Source organism: Phaseolus vulgaris, chromosome 8, assembly GCF_000499845.2.
Source record: "Phaseolus vulgaris cultivar G19833 chromosome 8, P. vulgaris v2.0, whole genome shotgun sequence".
In the NCBI taxonomy this organism is placed as follows: domain Eukaryota; kingdom Viridiplantae; phylum Streptophyta; class Magnoliopsida; order Fabales; family Fabaceae; genus Phaseolus; species Phaseolus vulgaris.
In genome coordinates this window covers 3,144,212-3,162,067 of record NC_023752.2, presented here as the reverse complement: position 1 = coordinate 3,162,067, position 17,856 = coordinate 3,144,212, and the positions used below count along the sequence as shown (strand labels likewise).

Genomic DNA, 17,856 nt, shown 5'->3' with positions numbered 1-17,856 from the left:
TCTTTTTATTCTTATAAAATATACTTATCTTATACTATACTTACTATTTTATCATTCTTAATATTAGATTTATGTATGTATAATAATAAATTATTAAATATAGAACAATATAAAAAAGATTACTAATTATTAAATATATAATACTGAAATATAAAATTAAAATACTACAAATAAATAATTGTTCAATTATTATAATATGTGTTTGTTTGTGTAAACACATAAATATGTATATAAATAATTAAAACGTGTGTGAGTGTGCATTGACATATATATACACTTTTATATATATATATATATATATATATATATATATATATATATATTATATTTACAAAAATTTAACAATACATTTTAATAAATAAATAAATATATATATATTCTAATAAATAAGTTATTGTATAATTTAATTTAAAATATACTTATTTTTTGCATTTTATGTTATAGTTACCACTTCATCATTAAAGTTGTTACAAGTAAAAGTATATATAATAATAATAATAAATTATTAAATATAAAATAATATTAAAAAGACTTACTAACTATTAAACATATAATACTAAAATATAAAATTAAAATATTAAAAATAAATAATTGTTCAATTATTATGGACATACGTGTGTTTGGTTACACTCACGTTCATTATATAAATATTTACACATATGTGTTTGCACACGTAATCATGTCTATAATAATTGAATAATTATTTATTTTTAATATTTTAATTTTATATTTTATTATTCTATATTTATTAGTTAGTAAGTTTTTTTATATTATTTTATATTTAATAATTTATTATTATTATTATTATTATTATATATACCTTTATATGTAACAATTTTAATAATGAAGTAGTAAGTATAACTTAAAATACTAAAAATAAGTATAAATAAATTAAATATTATGCAAGAACTTATTTATAAAAATATTTATTTATTTATTTATTTATGAAAATATATTGTTAAATTTTTATAAATAATATATATAAGTGTATATACAATGCACATTCACGTACGTTTTAATTATTTATATACATAAATTTATGTGTTTACATAAATACATGTTTATATATTTGAACAATTATTTATTCTTAATATTTTAATATTATATGTTTAATAGTTAGTAATCTTTCTTTATATTTTCTATATTTAATAAAAAAATTATTAATTTTAATATTATATGTTTAATAGTTAGTAATCCTTCTTTATATTTTCTATATTTAATAAAAAAAATTATTATTATATATATACATAAATCTCATATTAAAAATGATAAAATAATAAGTATAGCATAAGATAAATATATTTTATAAAAAAATATATCTATTAAATTACTTAATTATATATTTATAAAAATGTATAATTACCATGTACATAAATGCACATACTTTCACAAAAACATATATTTTCTAATGAAAGGTAGATAATTAGTATTGCTAATAATTGGTTAATTAATTTCAGGTACATAATAATCTATAATATTCTAATTTTTATTGAAGAAATAACAAACGGATGCACTGTAAGAAAAAATTGAATTATTTATGGATAATTACCCACCAACTTTTTTGCGTATGGAAATTTAATTTATCGTCCGCTATGTCTGTAGGTAAAATCATTTTAGATGAAAAAAATAGGTTTGCCAAAATTAATGAAGAAATGTACTTACCTACCACTAAGACTCTGTTTGGATTGAGGAGAGGATTTGTGAGAAAGAGAGAAAGTGGATTTGTGAGAATTTGAGAGGATGTGTGAAGATATATGAGGTTGTTTGAATTGAGTGAAGATAAAGTGAATTTGTGATAATGATTTATTATAAGTTTACAAATTTATCCTTATTATTAAAATATATCTTAATAATGAATTATAATTTTTTTTGTAGATTTAAATTAATTAAATATTTTTAATATATTATATCTATAATTATTTATATTTTTTAATAAAAATTAAAATATATTATAAAATATTTTTGTGTTAAATTGAAATAAATTTATTAAATACATAAAAATTTATGAAATTAATATTTATTATTATATTCATTTGTTATTTTATATAACTATATATATTGTTGATATTATAAATTTTTTTTTATAATTATATGTTGTTATTAATAGTATAATTAAATATTTTTGAAATTATAAATAATAAATAAATTTATGTAATATTTAATTTTGCATATTGTATAAAATGCATGCACAATAATATTTAAGTAAAATACAATAATCCTATATAATCTCCACAAATATCTTCATTTTGTGAAGAGTGAAAAATGTCATTCACCCTCTCCCCATTTACTCCCCACCCTAAAAAAATATCTCCTCCCTCGTGAAAAAATAAAGGTGAGAAAATTTATTTATTTTTCATTTTACTTGTTAAAATAAAGTCCATCAAACCAAAATTTACTAATTAAAAATTTATAAAACTAAAAGCTACCAAATCAAATAGAATTTATTTCTTACTTGACTAAGTATCTAATATTTAAAATGCTACAATATTTTATTTTATTTTTTCCTTATAAAGTGATCATTTTTGCAAAGAGTAATTAATAGACTCATTGATGGCCCCAACTCAACATTATCAAGAAACATGTTTCCAGCTACTGGAACATGATGCAAACATGATAAAGAATATATCATATTTCACTTGTGTTTACATCTACTATACTATTAAAGGTGGTTTAATATTAATATATTTTAATTTCTATTATAATTCTTATTTTCATATATTCTACAATACTAAAGCACTTTCATTTATTTTACTTTAAATGCAGGTGTTCAAACTAAGTCAAATATCATTGTTTTTAATAAGAATATGTTGTGGGAGTAAAATTTGTGTTTCTTGTTCATAAGCACAAGTTCAGTAAAGTTTGAAGACATTTAGTCAAGTTTTAAATCTGATTTTTTTACAAAATCATTCTATGACTATATCTGGGTGGAATTTCTTCATTGTATATGGTATAGGTAGCTCAATTGTGGAGTAATTATAAAATTTAAGGGTTTATTAAACATCATTCTTGTATTCTTTTTCTACTATTTTACTAGTTTAATTGAAATTGTAATGTAATTTCAGAAAGCTTATTTTTCTAAAACATTTTAAATTTCAGGTGCTTTAACCATCTTTTGAAACTTAGCCAGTGCAAAACGGTTGTTTAGGCTTTGAAAAAACTGCAAATGTCACATCTCACTTGTTTTTATGAAAAAAAATTAAGAAACAATTTACCAATCTCCTTATGTTTTATTTAGATTAGATTCAGGATGTTAAAAAGTCTAGTTCTTTTAGATAAACAAAATGCATAAATTATTGTAAACTTATTTACATGTGTCCATTTGCTAAGTATAGATCTACATAATGTGTTTGCATTAAATTATGATAAGTTTATATTAAATGTAAAGTTAGTTAAATTACATTTTCAACATTTTTTTTTTTAAAATGTTATTGTAATCAATAGATTTGGTGAATAATTATATCAAGTGTGTGAGTGTAAAAAAAATTATATAGTTTCTTGCATTGGAAACAAAGTAAAGAAAGTTTAATTTTTTAAAACCTTAAAAGTTTAAGTTCATTTGAAGTAAATTTTAAGCCTAACTCAACCCCATAAAACCGGCTCATGAGGTTGAAGTTTACCCCCATTTATATACCATGAATTGTCCTCATCTCTAGTCGATGTGAGATCTCCAACAATAATCGAAAAATTTGGAATAAATAGATCCAATATAACTACATATTATTAATTAAAATAAATATTTAAAATAATAAAATTAAAATTAGTATCCGAATAACATAAACAAACTAGATGTACAGACTTGGATAAAAAGAAAATGTATTTATTAAATATATTGAGATGATACCAACTGTTTTGAGCTAAGGAGATGAAATTAAAATGTAGAATCACATTATGAATGCATTTTCTTCTATATCTAATTTTATCATAATTAAAATTATATATACAATTTATCCTAATGTTAAAAACAACATTACTTTTTGTATAAAGAGAAACAACCTTGAAAGATCATGAGGTGAGTCTAAAGTTGTAATATTCAAATGCATATAGCAAATTTTTCTTATCATGATTTAATTACATATAATATGAAATCAACCATTATATGCATCAGCAAAGTCTTAAACTTTTTAAGTACATGACACTAAGTAGCGTTGATGTTTTTCACTCTTTAAATTGGGCCGTGGCCTGTGGTTTGGGCTTTTCTTATTCCCAAGTCTTGTCGTGTCCCTCTTGAAGATTGAATACTTTTCTTATTCTAAAGTCTAAAGATAAAGACTTTATTTATTTATTTATGCATAACATTTTATTTTTATTTATTTATGCATAACATTTTATTTGAGATAGCAAAATAGTATGAATATTCTTTTCTCCAATGTTTTCAGACAAAAGTAACTCTGGAGGGAAAAAAATGGTTTAACAGAACCTAAAGATAAAAAAGGTAGTGTATTTCAAAATTAGAAAAATGATATTCGGACAAATTTAAGGGAACTAGAACTAAAATATGAAAGTTTTAAATAAACTTGTCATAACTTATCTGTGAATATTTATTACTATTATTATTGTGTTTTAATAATCTTGATATGAACTCTTAAGGATTTAATTTAATTTTTTTAAGCATTATAGATATGTATATGTTCATCAAAACTTAAGTCTTATCTGTCTTGGAAATCCATTTGAAAAAATATGCCTTTCAAAGTGCTTGCGAAATTATTGCTAATCAATAATTTCAAGCCATGAACTATTTCTAAATGTTGTTAACACCACCAACAATTAACTCTTTATAAATGTCATTTAATCTTTTATTCATCACACAATAGTGAGAATTTTTAATTTTAGAGCGAGAAACATATTAAATGAATCGAAATTCACTGATTTTAAAATCATATTTAAGCCTTTTCAAATTATAGTATTAGATTGCAATTGGATCAGTAGATTTTCAAAATAGTGTTGTTGTCCTGTTCATTAATTTAAAGTATGGAGTTTGAGATGTTGGTATTTGGAAGCATGTATTAACTTGAGGTTGGTTAGAATTGAAGGAGTGTGGAATAAAATAATTGAGTCCTTAGATCTTAAAATTCTTGAATCTAATTGAATAAAATGAAGTAACTGATGTGGTTTTTAAGCAATGAGAATATCTCTAATGTAGCCAAGCGCACCCTCATCTACAACATCATACCATGTAATCCTCAAGCACGTCATTTCACTCTGCCACTCATAAACATCATAAACAATAAACTCAATTTGCTACTGAAACGAAATTATACAACAAATTAAACAGGACAATGTGCACTTTTAAGAAACAGAAATTCGATTACACATTTATGTTCCATACAATTCACTTACATATTCTGCCTCCAAGGAATTCATTTTGCTGGTATTAGATCATATTATGCATTTATGTGTAAATAAGAAGTCTGATAAACTGGCGTCAAAAACAAATATTTCTTTTGAAAAACATAATAATTAACTGGTACCTTTCTTACCTAAACTATTTTATATCAAAATCAGTTTTTTTTTTTATATTAAAAAAACCGGCTCAACATTTGCAGGGGAAACGGGAGCTAATATGAAATAGAGTTATAATTTAAGCAATGCACAAGTTTCATAACATCCAAATCAGAGACAAGACATGATGAGAAAAAGGAACAGAATAGCAGGATTATAAAAGAAGTAGGGTGAATCAGGAAAAGTGAACTATATAGCCTCCAGAGCTTGCAGGACATCAGCCTTCAAATCCTCAAAATCTTCAACTCCAAAGCTGAAGCGAACCAAGTTGTCATGAATCTTATACTTCGCCCTTTCTGACTGAGGAAGATCCCTGTTGCCCAATACATAAAAAATAAATATACAATCTCTAAACAAATAAACCAAAAAATATAATTTTTATACTATAAAGCACAAAAGGACCAGGTAAACATGTTTTCACTGCAGGTCACATCCAAAAAGAGGACCGATGCCCCGTGTAGTGTCAAATCCTTAACAAGACAACTTAAAGAAGGAATCGTAAGGCGTACCAGTAAGACAAAATAGCAGGTTGATCAACAATGCTCTCACAGCCACCAAACGAGGCCGCAATATATGGGATTTTCAGGGAATCAACAAATTTTATTGTGGTATGTATATCTCCATCAATCTGCATTATTGCCAATTTAATTCTAAAAAAACATTTTCATATGGTGGCCTCAAATACATCATTCTTTATATAAGCAAAACAAATAATGGATTTTATTAGCAAACCACATATTTGAATACCGACTCAGCAAATTCCCACCTCAAAACTGACAACACCACCGAAACCAGTCATCTGCCTCTTCGCAAGTTCATGTTCGGGATGACTCGGCAAGCCTGGATAATAGACCCGCTTCACCTGCCAATAGAAGTATGTCATTAAAACCAGTTCACATAAGATGCACACGAAAATCGTTAAAATATTTATAAAGTGAAATTGCAAATGGTAATGGTACAAAATACACTATGCATATGACAATGCAACAAATGTAGAGATGCATTTGACGATTCAAAGAGGAAAAAAAGAAGGCAGAACCTATATATGTATACAGTTTCATTCCCAAGAAATTATGCACCAGAAGAGCTATGGCATCCATTCCAACGGCTACTAAAAAAAAATAATACTAAACTACTTATCATTAATAAACAAGATAACTGCAGAACAAGGATTCAAGTTTAAGTGTATCACAACATAAAAAATTCAAAAGAAACCAACCTCTTCACACATGGCACAGTTTAGTACTCATTCATCCCTTAAGGAAATACATAAAGCATACACTTCATTTTTACATGAAATGAAAAACAATTCAACCACACTTCTAAACGAAACGAATGTAATCAGGGAGGAAATGCAAGATTAAATAAAATACAAATCATCATCATACAAGCTCATTCGACAATTTATAAAACTTCAACTAAAAAATTAATAATATAAAATGACATGAACAGAGAGCAAGACAGCGTGCATGTCAATTCCACGGTACCTTGGGATGTGCCTCTAAAATTTTGGCCATCCCCATTCCTGTTGAATTCTGCTGCTGTACACGAAGATGCAGCGTTTTCATGCCTCTGATTAATAGGTACGCAGCATTCTGTGGAAAAAGCATTATTTTAGACACAAAAACCAACTAGGCTACCTTTCTATGGAGGGTCAACTCTATAGAAATGACCTACCGGGTTAAGAGTACCGCCCAAAATATGGTGGAAAGTCCGAATTTGTGAAACCACCTTAGTTGAACCACTTATGCAACCACCAAGGACCTGAAGGGAGGAAAAGGCTCTTTGATGATTAATTATGAATAACTGAAATTTAAATATTTGAGTTGTTTCCAATAAACTAAGTTTTGAAGAAAAGACTGACTTACATCATGATGTCCACTCATGTATTTTGTCAAGGAGTGCATAATCAGATCAGCACCAAGGGCAAGGGCCTTCTGGTTCAAAGGTGTTGCAAATGTACCATCAATGCAGAGTAAAGCCCCCTTCTTGTGGCAAAGCTCTGAAACCAGCTTAATGTCAACACATCTGAGGAATGGATTGGTAGGAGACTCAGTGAAGAACAGAGACACCTGCACAATTATATAATACTATATTAACTCTAGACCATCTTTTAATTCCAGAAATATCATAGAAATCCATAAAATGAAACCAACAACTCTCTCCAACACTAACATTGTGCTGCTCCAAAGCAGTTTCTAAGGCACCAACATCTGCTGGATCAATTACAGTCGTCTGCTCATCAAAAAAGAAACTTTGTTACGTATCTAAAACAAATCTATAATGATCATGGTTATGCATGCCTGGGACAAAGGTAAAATCTACCAGAAGTAACCCATTGCAAACATCAAATGTCCACCTTACCAACTAAGAGACAATAAGATTCACATTAAGATATCTATTTAAATTTTTCCGTTAAAAACCTATCAAACTTTTAGCCAGACATCTATGCTACATGCCACTATTAATCATTCAATTCTGAAAAAAAAAGATAGGAAACAGCAACATCAACAAAACCTTTATTCCACTAGATGAGTTAACCCTATAGATCACACAACAGCATTAAACTCGCGAAAACCAAACTCACAGAAGTATAATTCCCCATGAGATTTCTTTTAATATTTGAGTAAAATTATGAATGCATATATATAATCTTTTGAACAACAGGAATGAAAATGAGCATTATTTCAATCCACACAATAATATTTAAGCAAAAGAAACATGACAAACATAAGAAGCTGTTCGCACACCACACAACTAAATACAATTAAACCACCAAATGAGCAGAAAATATACCGTGATCCCCATCTTTGGAAGAAATGTCTCTATGAATATTCTAGTCTTCCTATAACAATCTGTAGTGGTCACAAGATGTCCACCAGCTGGAATCAGTGCCATAAATAGGACTACGCTAGCACACATCCCAGATGCCATTATCACAGTTGATTCGGCCCCCTCCAGTTCACTGGTTCATAATGACAACAAGCCTCATTAAATGACCCCAAAACTCGACACATTACAAGATCATCGTAAAGTCCAAGCACACATACCTTATCTTCTCCTCTAAAACCACTGTTGTTGGATTTCCATAGCGCCCGTACTCAAAACTAACTTGACGATTCTCCTGCAAAATTATTGAAAGCTCAGCCACACCAATAATGGACGTTCATCTGTTCATTGTTTAAATAGGCGAATAAAAACTACATAACAGTTCAAAGAATAGTACCTTGAAATCAATGAGATCAGCGGTTTTCTTAAAGAAGTAAGCAGAAGTGTTCACCACAGGAGTGGTAATTCCATCAGTCACAATACCTCTACCTAGTCTTTCAGCTGCATTACTCAAATGCAAAAACCAATCAGCTTCGTAAACAACATAGCCAAGAATCAACAATAATAACATCCAAGGAAATTAAAACTAGTCTAATCTTAAACAATACAAATAATTTAAATCCTAAATCAAACGTCACATAAACTAATAAAAATACCAAATCACAGTAAGCATACAGTAAACAACGGAATAAGTATGTACGATACGAACAAAAAGAAAGAGAAGGCCTCTTTCTGAATCAAATCACATCCGATGTGAAGGAAAAATCTAAAAACTGTACAAAAGAATTGAAAAGGAACAATTAAAGAATAGATATCCGAGCAAACCACATCTAAATTTAATTATATAATTGAAAAGTAAACGAATCTAAGAAAATAAAAATAAATGAAAATTTATGACATAAAAAAGAAAACGACAAGTTTTCATTTCTCACGTACCGGCATGAATCGTTTTGCTTGCATCCGATTTCAAAAACGAAGAATAAGAACTACGATTTAACTGTACAACCCCGTTATTGTCGGCCGCGGAGGCGACGGCGTCGTTTGTGGAAACGACGATGTCCTCGTCGGCGCTGATGTTGACGAGGAGAGGCGCCGTGGCAGCGTCCGCGGCGGAAACCGCGGGCGGTGCCGGAGCCCCGGCAGAGGGATTATTGGTGCTGTTGTTGGACCACGAAGCGGCGACGATTTGTGCGACGCCGATGTTGCTACAGTTGCGTCGCGCCTTGGTGCTGAGCTGGCGCTGGAAGTTGGGAGGAAAGCGGAGGATGAGGGAGGAGACGCCGTGGAAAGAAGCGCCGGATCCGACCGAGCGGAAGTTGCGGCGGCGGAGGTTGTCGAAAGACGGCGGTGGCGAGAAATCGGGATCGGAGCGGCACTCGAAGGTGAAACGCATGTGCGAACTCGAAACGGCCATGTTCGTCGTCGTTTCAAGGGTTTTGTTCGTGCGATCGGTTTCGGTTTGTTCTCCTTCACCTACTTCCCCTCTTTCTCCCCTCTCTATCTATACCTACTAAAACCACTTTCTCTACTCTTCCATTTGCAAATGGAACCCTCGCGCCCTTATATAATACTCCACTCTAACCATAACACAGTATCTACGCGTCACTCATTTGTCCTCTTCTTTTCTCCCTTATTATTACTACTACTCATCATATATATCACTCCAGGGATTTTGCATTTCCTACACCCACCAAACAACTACACTTCCTGAACTCTTCAAAACTAGCCGTTGGATTTTCATCTAACGACTTCGTTCGCCATTTCCACTTACAACTCAAGCGTGATTCGATGTGGAGCGTTCAACTTCAATCCCATGGCTCCCGTTTTCCTGATTCGATCAAGTGTTCAAAGTCATTGCTTCTTCTCAGAATGTTTACTTTTTTTTAGTTTTCAATACCAATACGTAAATAGGTAAACACGTCATTATTATCACTATTAGCTAATAAATTTTATCCTCTTGAATTGAACTAGAGTGCATGTCTCTTAGTACGTTTATCGGTCTTTTTCATCATCAAAAATTTAACCGAAAGGAAGATAAGAATAAATAATACTATATGCCCTCATAGTACAAAGAATTTAACTCATATGCTTTTCAGTACAAAGACGATCTTCTGTTTTTATTATGCAAGTTTTATTTTATCTCTTATTTATTTTCATAATAATTATCTTACAAATAGTAGCAAAATAAATTATTAATAAATTTTTTCCTCAAATAACACTATTTTCACTTTTATTTCTCCATCCAGCATACTTTTATTTTTATTTTTCTATTTATCTCCGTGACTTTTTTTCTCAAATAGCATTATTTTCACTTTTAAATATCTATAAAATTATAATAAATTTAAATATTTATAAAATTAAAACAAACGAAAAATTAAAAGGATATCAAAATAAGTAATAGTACAAATTAAATAAAATTGTTTAGATATTTTATAAAAGAATTAACTGAATGATTTAAAAAATTATAAATAAAAATTAAGTTATTCATGATACGTGTGTAATAATAATAAAAAAATAAGTTATTATTAGGTTTAATAAAAAAATAAATGTATAAATTATAATTTTAAAAAAATATATTTAAATTAGAGATTATGTAAATAATGAGTTATATATGAATATATGTCATAAATTATAATAATAAATATGATTATATAATATTTCTTATAATTTTTTAGGGTTTAGGTTTAGTGTTTATGGGTTAATGTTTATGATTTATGGTTTATCATTTAGGGTTTATAGTTCACGGTTTATGGTTTATGGTTTATGTTTTAAGATTCAGGGTTCAAAATTTAGGGTTTACATTTATTTTCTACATCAAAATACTTTATAAAATATTTTATTTCATTCTCCTTTATAAATATTTAAAAGTGAAAATAGTGTTATTTGAGAAAAAAAAGTAAAAGATGATGCTAAATAGAAAAATAAAAATAAAAGTGAAAATTGTGTAGAAAAAAATATTATTAACTCATTTGTATTATTTATAAGGTTAGAATCTAATTATTATGTACATTACACACCATTTTTATTTGTCATTATTTAGATATTATTGAATTAAATATTGTTTGTCTAAAAATACGTAACATAAGCTAAATTCTAACAGAGAGAAGTCCCGCGATATAAGCGAGTGTTTTGTTTTTCTTGTTGCTGAAGGGTGATGTTATTTTGACAACCTACTTCACCTTACACCGATAACAAAATATTAATATTTGTAATAAAAAAAAATTAAAAAAAACTCTTTAATGAAAATATAAGCAAAATATAAAATGTTAAAATAATTTTCAAAATTAGAAAAAATTAAAAAAATAATAATAATAAATTAATATTTATTGAGGTGTAGAGTGGAGTAAGAGTGTCAAAAAATTTCATTGTTGTATCTCAGATGTTGAAGTCTGAAAATAGTATTATTGTTTTTTTCAGTAAAAATGGTAAATTTTTTATATTATTAAAAGCCGACAAACATTTATTTTTGACAACTCAAAATAATAATTTTTTAATAATATTTTTTAATTTTTTAATTTCAAATTTTAATATATATTACTATATTAAAATATAGTGACTTGTTTAGCACTTGGTTTCAGTGTCCTCCACTCTTATGGGATCTTTTGAATTTGAAAGCGAACATAGGCTTCTTCGAACAACTTAGAATTAAACATTCTTCTTGACAACACTATTGCAAACTCTATTTTGTTGAGTTGGCTTAGAAGATGGAGGGAAAGTGAAAGAAAATTGACATTATTTATCTGGTGTGTAAGTTCTAAAACGTTCAATTCAATTAACATGTTGTAAAAGTGATTAAGGAATGATTCATTGCGTGCTTCAATTATTATTTAGAGACTGTTTTAACATGTGTACAAATTATAGTTAGCCATTTTATTTTATGTATCATAAATGCTACTTGTTATAGACTTTGTTTTATTGTGAATATAAAAGAAGTAGTATTACAAAAATATAAAGTGTAAGGAAACAAAAATAAACTATTTATGAGATAAAAAAAAATTATGTTCATTTAAAATAATACTAACAATATAAAATTTAAGTTTTAATACAAAATTGTTTCAACCATAAGTCCAATAGATAATATGGTTAGATCAATCATCGTTTGAAAATTGGTGTTCTGTCACGATTTTGTTCTTTAAAGACATTTCAGTGGATCGAAAGAGGAAGGAGTATATAAACTGTCATTGGTCTCGACTCCTGAATGATATAGAACTATATTAATTATACCAGAACAATATATTAAAATAATAATGAGTAAAAAATTTATAAACAAATATATTATTCCTCTACCAACGTTTATTCTTCGAAGAAACTAAAATAAAAATAAAAATTTATACCTATTCTAAAATTAGCATGTTATTTCATTTAAGTTATATGAAATAGTTTATTTAAATATATATTTTATAATAAAATTCATAATCATATTATCGACCTAGTATAACATATCACAAGTGGTATATAAGTATAGCAATTGAGTGCTTCTGAAATATTAAAATATTAGTATTAAGTTAAAAGAAACTAATATTTGTTTCTAAGTCAACATCAACAATATAATAATTTGAATATAGATATGGTGAAACAATTCTTATAACATAGTAATTTTTATACACTTTTTAATTAAGTATAGGTGATTCTTATCCTCAATTTAGTGTATTAAAACTCTATTAATTTTTCATCACAAGATTAAAATATCACCAAATCTCATAACTTAATACTTCACAAATTATATTAATATCTTATTAATACTTTCTTAATAAGTAATGTCATATAAATCATTACACAAATGTTAAGTTTGTAATTACTTAAATCATACGTAATATATCAATTTATCAATCACACTCAAAGATTGATAGGTACATACATACATTATCATTATAACATATTTTTAATTCAATTTACATCACCAAAAATAACATATATTCACTCAATATTAAATAATTTAACATTCAGGAAGATTTTCATAAGCATATTAAAATTAAATAAGCAAATTCAATCCATTATAAATTTTCAGTTTGTTCACAGATTAAGATTCACATGATGAAATCTCATCTACTAGACAAATTCATAGAATTTGTTAGATGAATAATACTTTGCTAATTAAGTTTGAGGTTTATCTTTCATTGGGTGTATTCTCTTGTGTTAAAGCAAATTAGGCAAAATCATAATCCTACGTAATTAACTTACTCAAAACAAAATTCAAACTCAAACTATCAATTCTAAACAAATTTATACTCCACATGCTACTTCTTTCATCAACCATATCATCAAATAAAGTATATATGCATATTCAACACTCAAATTTATTAAAAATAACATCACCATAATTGTAAAACACTTAAAAAATAACATTATATTATAATACAAATATCCAAATCAATCAATTATATGCTTTCAACTCATTTCAAATGTTGAATGAAAAATATTTTTTATGTCCAATTACGCATTTACCAATTCATACAAAATATACCCCTTTCCAACACTACCGTAAGTTAACATAACACTTATATATAGTGAGATTTACAACCTATTCCAAAAGCAACTAAATAACTATTTTTCTCAACAAAAATAATAATTATATAGGTCAGAATTAATTACTTTTATAATATAACTAAGCCTTTCTTATCTGATTTTGTTTGTTTGTTATCCAAACAGAAACAAAATCTTAAAGTACTAAGGTCAAAACAGTAGCTTAAAAAAGACACCCAAATCAATCAAAAGATAGGTAAAAAATTAAATAAAAAGAGATGTCACTTTTATTATATGATCAAACATGTCAAACATCAAATATTTTTAAAAAATTAAGATAAAATAAAAACATTAAAGAGAAAAAAAAAACTTACAAGGATAACATCTCGGTTGACCTTGATTTTTACTTCGCCATCATTTTATTAATAAATACTGTCTAATTGAGAAAATTACGAGAATAGTTTGTAGAGAATTAAAAAAAGTAAAAAGTGAAAAAAAATACATTTAATATTTATTATTTTTAAAATAATATCTACTAAAATATCACATAAGTTTTTTCAATTTGAATGGTACATGTAAAAGACACTCTGACGCTTAAGGTTCAAGTGAGATATTAGTATTTAGTATTGTATTCGATGTTAGGTGTAATTAATGTGTAATGGAGACTTACATTTTTCTCAAAACTCATGACTATTTATATGATTATTATAAACCATTTGTTATTGAATCAGATTATAATTTTGAATCATAATTAAGAACGTATTACCTAATAATTAATCATAGTCTTCTATTGAACTTAATAAATCTAATTATGTCAAGAGTTTAGAATTTAAGATTTAGCGAGACGGGTGAAAAATGTGATGTGTAGTTTTAACATCTTCCAAAATAAGGAATGTTAATGATGGATGAGGAGGACCACCATAACATGCATGGAGTATGGAGACAGCATGCACCGCACCAGTGTGGACACAAAGACAGAGGACAACAAGAGGATATGCGAATGTATGTGGCTTCTGCCAACTTTTCATGGGACAATGAATTTGGTTATGTCGCACTCATCATTCACTATTAAGCAATAACACATAAGGGGACCATAATCAATCATGTCATGGCTCACCCAACGCATCTTTCTTATTTTATTTTTTTTCTCTCGTCAACATAAAACTTTAAATGCAAAAAACAATTCTTACAAAAAAGCATCCTCAGTGCCAATAAATAAAGAATTATCAAAGTGATGCTAAATGATGTCCTGTGATTTAAAGTTAATTTATTAAGGTGATGGATTTTTTTAAAATTTACCAAAAAGATAAATTTTGAAACTTGTATGGGTAAAAATCATGTTTGAAAAAAAAATTAAAATGAAAAAAAATCATGTTTTCAAATACGATTTTGTCTTAGATGAGTTTTTTAACATTGAAGTTATGCTTTCAAATACTTTTTTTTTTATCATTTTTAATTAGTTAGTAAAATCATATTTAAATGCTAACTTTAAATTTATTTATAAAACTTGTATGAAAATGGGTAAATCATGTTTGAAAAAATAATTTTAAAGTGAAAAAATCATGTTTTCAAATACGATTTTGTCTTAGATGAATTTTTTAACATTGAAGTTATGCTTTCGAATACTTTCTTTTATCATTTTTGAATAGTTAGTAAAATCATATTTAAATACTAACTTTAAATTTATTTATTTATTTAATTTAATTATTTTGTTAGAGCCTGGCTATTAGCACAAATTTAGCATGACTTTTTTTATCCAATAAACTTTTGAAATACAGCTACTACTAAAAAATAATTAAATAAAATTAATTTTAGAATTTAATAATAATTAATTTTTAATATATTAATTAAATTATATACTATTTTTAAAATTAAAAAAAATTATTGGTATTTAAATTAGTTTTTATTATTAAAAAATAATTTTAAATTAACATTTAGTTACAAAGTTTTAACTATCATGAATTTAAAATTTTGGTAGTTAATTAGATATTAATTTAAAAACTATATTTCAATAATAAAAACTAATTTAAATATATTTTAATTTAAAATAATATTTTATTTAATTAATATAATAATTTTTTTTTTCTAAGTTAGTTTTTATTTAATAATTTTTAAAATGAAAGTTAAAACTTTGTAAAAAACCTCTTCCATGTATTATTCGTATTTATTAAAATAAAATATAAATTTATATTAATAATATAAGTATGTGAATAATAACGTTATTTATTTAAATTTTAATATTAAATATATGTAAATGGTTTAAAAAAATACGGATACACATGTTTCCATTATCCGTTAGTATTAAATGTTTCTTTTAATATTTTTAAAACACAAACTTTTATTCATTTTTATTTATGTATTTAAATAACAAATATCATATTAAAAATTAATTTTAATACAATCAAAAAATATCATATTATTTTTCTCAACATAGACCATATAAAAACTGATAGATTAACAAATAAGAAAACAACTTCTAGTGTAATTTTCCCTGCGTGTAATCTGAGCCGCTGATTTCATCACCAAAATTAGAAAAGCACGTGTCCTCAGTATATAAGTGAATTCCCATCATCACAAGCTTATCAACCGTCGATCTTTTTGGCGGAGCCAAATACATTCTGGGTGGGTTCCATGCGATGCCCTAATTTAATTTTCCTTGTTCCTATAAATTGAAACCCTTTTTCCCAACACCATGTCGTTCTGCCACACGAACTTGTTTATCTGCTCCATAGCCGCTCCTTTTGCGGTAAATAACCTGCATTTTGTAGTTTCACTTCTGGAGTATGGAGATTATGCAGATCTGATACTATTTTCTTATTGTCGAGGATAGTGTCTGATTTCAACCATCTATTCTACTGCGTGCATATGTTGTATTGGGACTCTTTTTTTCTTTTCATTAATTTTGTATATTTTGACGTGATTTGAATGTTAGCGAATTTGTGATGTTTTGTGGTTCTATTTCCTATGATCTTCACTGCACTGGTACTAAGGCTCTGTGATTGCTTAATATCACGAGTTGCCTATTTTTAATGTGCAACAATGAATTTTGGGTACCGCTTTGCAGAACTAACTTCACATGTTTGGACTGCCTGTATCACCCATACATATGCAACATAGGTGGATTGAAGTTAGACCAAATATGTTCTGTACTGCTTTTACTATTTTATTTGTTCAGTGCCTGTGTTGCATGGTCCCAATTGAATCATTGGGGGTTCTTCTTGAACCTTTTTGTTTGTAAATTGATTGTTTTTTTCTTAACCATTACTGGGAAACAAATTGTTCTGTTTTAAAGTTTAATACAAATTTGGGCTTTAGCTTATGGTTGTGTTTCTCTGCTTCCTTTACTCAAAGGGTTTTTCAGTTGAATGGACATGAAATCCACTAGATGGGGGTGGCCTAGCATGTGTTTAATGTCAATTTTACTCTCCTACGAATCCTAATCTGAAGGTGCATAAAAAATATTGGGAATTTTGAGATTCTGTTTTGGCAGTTTATGTGATTATGTGTTTCATTGCCTCAAGTTCCCTCACACATCTGCTATGTAATCTATCATCCATCACAGCATAACTTTTTCAATCCAACTGAGTTGTATTTGTTTTAACATATTTCTTCAATTTGTATTGCACTTCCACGAGGCTGTGACAATTACATCATTGGATATCTAATCTAAATGTGCAGATGTTATTATTGGGTCTGTGAACACTGAACCTTTCTGATAAAAAGAAACATCAACAAGATTTTATAGAAACAGTTCGGTTCAGTTAACATATTTATGATTTGGGTTTAATCTACCAAATTATGAGTGTTAAGTGAATTTGGAAAATGGAATTGGCTTGAAAAATTGAATCAAGCTACTTTATAAAGAGATTCAGTTTAAATAGTATAATTCAAAAAGAGTTGCAAGAAGATACTTGTGAAGCCTACAAACATTTATGAACCGAGTCTGTGGAGCTGAGAAGATTTTGAATAAATAGGCTCAACATTCGAAGGAATGGACTTCTGGAGTTTATATTTTACACTTCCTGTAGTCCATTTTGGAATAAGAAGGTGGTGCAAGAAATTAAT

At 27.3% G+C, this 17,856-nt stretch overlaps 1 protein-coding gene and 1 long non-coding RNA gene across 2 annotated transcripts; one reads left to right on the top strand and one right to left on the bottom strand.

Moving 5' to 3' along the window:
• Positions 1-5,556: 5,556 nt before the first annotated feature.
• On the bottom strand, positions 5,557-10,226 carry LOC137823460 (cystathionine gamma-synthase 1, chloroplastic). Its single transcript, XM_068628604.1, has 11 exons — positions 9,265-10,226; positions 8,726-8,829; positions 8,550-8,623; positions 8,296-8,464; positions 7,675-7,734; positions 7,368-7,571; positions 7,177-7,263; positions 6,987-7,094; positions 6,266-6,361; positions 6,009-6,127; positions 5,557-5,812 (listed from the first exon to the last, which is right to left on the bottom strand). Exons 1-11 carry the CDS (start codon positions 9,740-9,742, stop codon positions 5,689-5,691), a joined length of 1,623 nt encoding a protein of 540 aa, XP_068484705.1. The 5' UTR covers positions 9,743-10,226; the 3' UTR covers positions 5,557-5,688.
• Positions 10,227-16,417: 6,191 nt separating this feature from the next.
• On the top strand, positions 16,418-17,491 carry LOC137824344 (uncharacterized). Its single transcript, XR_011083243.1, has 2 exons — positions 16,418-16,537; positions 17,143-17,491. It is a non-coding gene; the product is annotated as an uncharacterized lncRNA (long non-coding RNA).
• The last annotated feature ends 365 nt before the right edge of the window (positions 17,492-17,856 follow it).